The sequence below is a fragment of the Nestor notabilis genome, unplaced genomic scaffold, assembly GCF_000696875.1.
Source record: "Nestor notabilis isolate BGI_N333 unplaced genomic scaffold, ASM69687v1 scaffold7049, whole genome shotgun sequence".
NCBI lineage: Eukaryota > Metazoa > Chordata > Aves > Psittaciformes > Psittacidae > Nestor > Nestor notabilis.
Window position 1 is genome coordinate 61,779 of NW_009944024.1, and position 7,720 is coordinate 69,498.

Sequence of the window (7,720 nt, forward strand, 5' to 3'; positions counted from 1 at the left end):
TGGAATCACCATCCCTGGAAGTGTTCAAAAACCATGTAGATGAGGCCGTCAGTGACATGGATTAGTGGTGACCTTGGCAGTCCTGGGGTAATGGTTGCACTTGATGTTCTTAAGGGTCTTTTCCAACATAGTTTATTTTATGATTCTGCTTACATTCCTGTCAGCTCAAGACTGAGAGACATGCTTATATATTTGAAAGATGATTTCTAAAACTGTAGTTTAATCTTAAACCTGGTGTGGAGGATGGTATAGTTGTTCTTCTCTAGATTGTAACAGGTTGTCCAGTGAAGTTGTGGCTGCCCCACCCCTGGCAGTGTTCAGGGCCAGCTTGGATGGGGCTTTGAGCAACCTGGTCTAGTGGAAGGTGTCCCTGCCCGTGTCAGGGGGTTGGAATGAGATGATCTTCAAAGTCTCTTCCAGCCCAAACCATTCTGTGATTTTGCTGTTTGTTGGAGGAAAATCTTTGTGCTGTGGTTTAAGCTTTGACTGTATTCTAACTTGTCTAGTCAAACAGGAAACCTTGGGTTGTGAGTAAATAATGTTAATTATTTATTGGTCTTATAATCTTATTTTTTTCCATAGTGAAAGACCAATCCTATTTTGCTGATTGTGTTAGACCAGTTCAGTTCGGGAAACAAAGCAAAATAAAGCTTTCCTGTCTAAATGTTTGTTCATTTCACTGAAACAAATGCCGGTGTTTTCTCTAAGGAGAATATACTTGTCTGTATGCATTTAAATATTGAATAACTTAACACATGTTTTGGTTTTATTAGGAAATGGTAAATGATGCTTGTCATATTCTTGCTTATTAGAAGTGTTTTTACTTGTGGTTTGTGATACGGTTAGCTTTTGATGTAGTTGCAGTGTACTTGAAATGCACAAAAGGTTGTCTTATTAAGCAAAGCTACCTGTGCGTCTTACAGTTAAGTACAAAATGTTCATCAAGCATAGATTTATTTAATGGATTTAAATAAAAAAATATTCATAAGAGTTAATGAGCTGAAATTGGTTTGAGTACCATGTTCTTCAAGGGGTTTTAGGTGTTGCTAATCTTGTTTTTTCAAGGAGTGAAACAGGAAAAAAATTTCCCTGCTCTTTCATTTGTTTTAGGTTTTCAGTTTTGAAAGAGGTAGTCAGAAAGAAAATAATTCTGTGAGTGGGCTGTGAACCCTAGTGCTTCCCTAGGAACTGTCACTGGTTCTGGTGTTTGGTTTCTCTGGAAGGAGCATTACTGACACTGAAGGTTTAGGAGATGCCCATGATATATGGGTGTCTTTCATAGCTAGTTATCCACCCAGATATTGTATTATTGCTTCTGGGATCAGAACTGAGTCAGTTACCTTGTATGTACTTGGGTGTTCAACTTCATTGCTGACCACTCAGTTTTTCCATTTCCAAGATTTTAAATGAATTCCCAGCACAGGAGGTTTGAGGTTTTTTGGTGTGTTGTGGGTTTATTTTCTTGTTGTTGGGTTTTCGACTTCGATCTGTTTTGGTTGGTTGGGTTTTGGTTTTTTAACTTTTGTCCAAAGCTGTACAAGCATGTTTCATTGTTTTGTCTTTCACCTAATACCAAAAGAATCCTTTCCAAAACAGGTGAAATTTGCTGTAGTATGGCATGGTTTGTAATATACTATGCAGAATAACCAATAATTGTAGAGCTTAGTAAGGAATTAATTCTGGTTTTCCTGTTCTCTTCAGCAAAACTCACCACAAATACTTGAAATAGAGGTACTGTAGAATTTTAAAGATACTGTTTCTGGCACCAAGGGAACATTGCCTTCAAATTGTAATTTGATTCACATCATTGTCTTCAGTGTTTTACTGTCATCTTTGCATTCCTTGTCAAAATGTGACAAAGGTACACATGATCTTTGTTGTTTAGCATGTTTCTGTTGCTGCCTTTTTGTGTTATTTGAGAGGCAGGAGATACTACCTTTTGTTGGCATGTAAACATGTATCACTGGATCTTTCTGTACACCGTATCAGCCCTTGGACCCATTCTTCCTTTGATTTTGGTGCACCATCCAATACTGCTTTTATACACAGCATCTGTCAAAGTTGTATTAATGTCTATTGGCTGTGTTGGGTGGAATATGGACAGTTAATTCCAATGTTTCGTGGGGGGGGGAATTTTGGCAGTGGGGTGTATTTGTAAGTACAGCAGATACTCAGTAAATTCTCTTTGAAACAAACTTACTTATTAACTACTTAAATCTGGTCAGTCAAATTTCTCTAAATCAATCCCATTGTCTAATGGAAAGGCTGCATTATGATGCTTCATTCAGTGTGGCAAACGAGGCTTCCATCTTTCTTTCACTTTTGCTTATGACATACATGGCTTTTTGTCCAGTGATAGAAACTTTTCTTGAAAATCCTCCTTAATAAAATCTTTTTGCAGCATCCTGTGGCCGTAGTTTATCAGTGCTAGAGGTACTTAACACAAAATATGAGCAGAGCTAATGAATAGGTTGCAAAAAATGAAGAGGTTCAGAAATACTTCTGTAGATTGGCGAGTGCTGTTACATACTGGAACACAGTTCTTCTGCCCATTTATTCCTCTGCATCACGGGAAGGACTAGCTAGTATGACTTGCTAAAGAATGATTGTCTTAGTATATAATTGCACAAGTAAACAGCTGAGGTGGAAAAAAAATACCAGGTCTACACTAGATAGTCTTCAAAAATAGTTTTTGCCAAGGCCCTAAGCAGTATTAGCTTCTCTCCTTGTACAAAGTGAATGCATAAGTGACTTGAGTTTGAGGTTTCTTTGTATGCATCTTTGATGCAGTGTTTCTGTCATCATTCTGATCAGTCTTTTCAGTCTGGTCTTAAGTCTCCATTTCTGTGCCTTCATGTCTGCGGCCCGAGGAATCTACAGAAAATTTGTGTGTCTTCAGGAGAAATCTTTGTTCCAGTGTGTTAGTTTTGTGCCTTATCCTATTGTTTTTTAACTCGGGTATCCTTGCTTGGTTTCACAACAGCATCCTCTCGTTAGAAGGTATTCTTTAGTGGGTTTTAAATACAGAACTTTTAAAAATACTTGATGTAATGGATAACAGTAAACCTGTTCTTTATATATATTTTTTTTTAAATCATTCTCTTTCTTAAATCACATCCTCATTTAATTAAGTAATTGGTTGGAGTAGAATTAGGACAGGGGATTTTGCAGTTTGATTGCTTGTCTGCAGTTACAGTCTTTCAGTTTATATCGCCTTGCAGTTCATGGGTGAGAGAATGTGTGTTGCTTGTCTTGCTTTCACCAGAAAAAAAGTTAAAATAGAATTTCACAGATGTTCACTCTGCTGAGAGGTTCACAGGTTTTTAGAAGTATATGTTTGCTGGGGGGGAGGGGGCATGGCTGTACAGATGGGTTGCCAGGCAATTAATTCTTCCTACTTGGATTGCCTGCAATAGGAGACAATCCAGCTCTCATGAGCAGCACAATATTATTTGCAAAAGGAAACTACAGAGTAACAATTTTCCTATTCTCTTCCTTCTTTCTTCTGTCTTCCCAGCCACACTATAAACCTCCCTTCCTTTGCTGTGCATTTCTGAGAAACTACTAATGATTGATATGATAGCAGTGCTGTCATTCTTTTTAACCAAAAAAAAAAAAAGTCATTTTTATTCTAGGTATTTTAATAGAGTCCCATTAAGGATGTATTGCTGACTGAAATATTGGCATGAAGGGCTCTCACTGAGCTGAGCCCAGGAATTAAGAAGTCAGGAAATCGGCTGCTGCATTGCAAAAGAACCTTGTGTGACACAGTATCTCCTGATTGGGGGGATCATTACTGCTATTATGACTCGACTTGCGTAGGAATTTTAAATTTCATCTGAATGTCAGTAATAACCCTCTTAGCAAATTATCCTGAATAAAATCACGAAGGCATTTTATATAATAGGTGTTGAATTACTGGATAGATTTGCTAATTAAATACTCTTTGTTCTGCTGCAGTTGACATTACAGGGTAAGATCTTGAACAATTATTCTCAACAGCTGTACTTTGTTAAGGGAAAAATTAACTACAAAGTTTATTTTTTTTTCTACACTTGAAGTTGGCAGATTTTTGAAATGTGCTTGAAAAAAAAATCATCATCCAATTGGTAATGAGAAGATAAATATGCAGGTGTTGCTGTGAAATCAGATAACTACCGACTGCCTTATTAATGAATTTAGCAAGCCTTTATAACCTTCTGTTTTGTAGCTGTTGGCACTTACAAGTGATCTCCTGTCAGAATGGGTAGCGCTAGCATATGCCAGTCACTTGATGAAACTAACTTGTCTGTGACCCTCTTGTTACTGCCTGCATCCACTGCTATCCTCAGAGACAACTGAGAAATGGTTGTTGGACAGCCAAATTTAGTGGGGAATGATCCTATTTTAACAAAAAATAATGTTATCTTTGTAACTGTTATTAGATAACATTATTTCAGAGAATGAAGTAGAAAATGCCACAGATAATCAAGGGAAAAATGGTAGGCCTTTTTCTCATTTATATGTAAACTCTGCATTTCTCTGTCCATTTTTTTTGCTTCAGGGGCTCCTGTTTGCTTTTGGAGTACTAAGGGAAAGGTATAACCTTTCTCTGTAGGAGTTATCTAATAAGTGAGAAAAGGGGGGGGGGAGGTTGTTAATAAGCTGTAATTCTGATTACTGTGTATGAAATTTGATGTCATGTACCAGAAATATGTATCTTTAGAATAATTTCATAACTCCATGGAAAGGTGGTGGGGTGGTGCCATCTGAATCGCTCACTAGGAGATGAATAGGAGTGGAATATCTTTTTTAAGCTTCTGATTAAAATGGAATCGGGTGCATCTGAGCACATATAGCCTAGAGTGAATCTGCAGTTAAGATTCACCATTTCATGTTCTTCTTTGTCTACATAAGAGATTGAGGCCAGATGAGTTTTTTGCAGTTTGAGATTTCGGCAGAGTTCAGGCATTGCATTGTCCAAGTACTGAGTTTGCAGCTTCAGCGGATGGTCTTTAAACCAACTGGATGTTTTGCATTTGACTCAGAGAGTGTAAATCCTTAGGTAGCCATATGTGTTTGGGGAATAACCCTGACAAGGATTCACATTCATTGTGAGTCAGCTGTGGTTCAGAACCTAACCTTTCCTTAAGTGCCTTGAAGGGAATGCTATATTGTGTTTGCTTAGTTCATGTTTTTGTACTTTGGGAGAGTATGTTGAAACAGAATGTTAAGTTTACAAAGTCAAGAGCTGTGAAACTCAGAATGCTGGGGCAGTATAGCTTTCAGTGCATAATTCCATGGTGCATAATTTAAAACAAACTGGAAAAGCATAATGGAGCATCATCCCGTAGTGTTCATCACTGTGGTTGTTTAAAGGTTCAGAAGTATTAAAGAAACTGCTCATATTGAAGGAATGGGAGTGTTGTAATCCTGTTCATGTACCGTTATGTAGAGGTGGACATTTCATCTTCAATTCAGAATTGCTTGCTGCAATAACAGTAATCAGTATCGCCATAGTCAAGATGCTTGGATTGATTTTAAGCTCCTTGGTCATATGAAGGTCATAAGATCTCCCTCCCATAAGATGGTCCTATTCCCATTGAGCTTCTCCCTGTTTGTCCTTTTTCTTTCCTCATCCCTGCTAATTTCTACTGCTCAGCTCCATGTCACAGACTGCTTGACTACAAGTCATAGTTCTGCCTTTTTGGCAAATATGGCTAAGGAGTATAGTAATTTGAGGTATGAAAAATAATAAAATTTAGGCCAAGTTACTAAATTTAATATAACCTGTTAAAATAGTGTGTTGCCTGTTGTTAAAGCTAGAGTACCACACTGTTCAGATTCACCTAATAGACTGATCTATCATTGCGGTAACAAGTGGTTCAAAGTAATCCTTTTTAAGAAAATTAAAAGTATAAGTATATGTGAGTAGCAGGATTAGTTGAAAAAAACCCTGAGATTTATGCTGAGTGGGAGTGGAATGGACTGAAACCAAGGAACTGGGACTAACCAGATGGAATCTGGAGCTGTGTGCCAGAGCACCAAGATCCTGATGAGGTAGGAAATAGGGAATACAGTGGAAATGTGGTCAGGTGACAGAAGGAATGGACCATATGTTGGTTCGTATGCAGCTGTGCAGACTTCACCAGTCCCTTTCTGCTGCAGCAGGGACACATTTTGTTCAATGGGTAGTTCTGTTTTGACATTTGTGTGCTACAGCTGTATCTGTGGCTTCAGATGAAACACTCTTCAACCCCTCTCCACTGTGCTGACCAATGTTAGAGATGGAAGCAGTAGCCTACTCATGTGATGTCTCTATAGCTATTTCTAAGGTTCAGAGAATTGCTGTTAAAAGCATTTGGGGGACTTGGGGTGCATTCTTGGCTGAGGAACAAACCTGGTTACACATGGATTTACTCATTGATTCAACATCTGTATCCTGCCTCTATCCCAGCTCCTTGTCCCACTTAGAGTTTTCCTAAGGAGTGTGCTTTTTGATGACCCATTCTGAGATCATGACAAGGGTAATCAACCTTTTGACTAGGTTCTTGTTAAGTGAGCACCATCGAGGCTGTACTGAATAGGATGTTTTGGGGAAAAGACTCGATGTCAAAACATAAGACGATGGGTGGGAAGGAGACAACTGACCTAAATTACTGAAAGAGGCTTAATTCTGGCACTTTCTGATCAGGTTTTATGTGAGCATTTGATTCAGTGTTCTTTTTTTTTCCTAAGGTAGAATATATGTGTGCCCATGCAATTTTGAGATTTGTTTTAATCTTGTTTTAGGGGAGTTAATAATAGCGTTAATGCAAGGTCAGATGAGAATTTACTCATGTAATAGGAGTATTGAGGTGACTGTGTGTTGCCAGGAGAGAGGTGGTTTGCTTTGTTTTGAAAGGTGAGAGCATTTGGAGTTAGCAACCTAATGGATATGTTTGCAGGGCTAGCTTGTAATTATATCATACGCTAATCTTTGATTATTTTTTTTATTTCAGATTTTGATTCATACCAAGGAGATGGTGCAAAAGGTAATGCTGAGCTTTTTCATTAAAAAACAACCCTTAAAGAGCACACCTGGTGAATTTTTTTTTATTCTAGGGGAACTGTAACCCAAACAGACCTGAAATCACTTCTTAGGATGCCTGGTTTACAAATGTAATCCTTCGTAATGGATTATAGCTTTTTTCTTTTCCTACCACAGATATGATCTGGCCCCTGTTTGAAGCCTATGTGTGACTGTTTCAAGCAAATTAGCAACAGTGCTAATTAGAGTTTACTCATAGCCCCATTACACCATGTGTTCTAGTGTTTTATTACAGTTTATTTTTTGGCATACTTTAAACTCTGCCACAGGGTGATTTTTTTTTTTACTATGGAGTTTAACATGGACATAGCCATGCTGCGGTTTTTGCAGCTACATTGATTTTTCTGCCGTTGAAGACATCAGGTTTTCATTTTTTCAGGTTAGTGTTATGTAATTGGATGCATCTGTCCATTTTTTTGATGACATTTACTGATGTAGACAATTTCTCTTTTCACCTATTTTCTTGCTGTGCCTTTCATATGCACCTCAGGCTGTTTTATGTGCCTATTTGTCTAGAGTTTTTTCTCCGTTATCACAGAGTGTTATGGCAGTCTGGCTGGTGTTTGAATACAATCTTTTCTAAGTAGGGGATTTGAATTGTTACAAGGATCAGAATGAGAGATGATATGAAGAGCAGTGTCAGTCAGCAGG

At 38.0% G+C, this 7,720-nt stretch overlaps 1 protein-coding gene across 1 annotated transcript in view; it reads left to right on the forward strand.

Moving 5' to 3' along the window:
- The window catches only part of POLA1 (polymerase (DNA directed), alpha 1, catalytic subunit), a gene marked incomplete at its 3' end in the record, with an annotated part of 78,350 nt that overhangs the window by 60,728 nt on the left and 9,902 nt on the right, over window positions 1-7,720 (forward strand). The window contains exon 26 of the mRNA XM_010022228.1: window positions 6,981-7,013. Within this exon, the coding sequence (XP_010020530.1) occupies window positions 6,981-7,013 (33 nt within the window). The remainder of the gene's footprint in view (window positions 1-6,980; window positions 7,014-7,720) is intronic.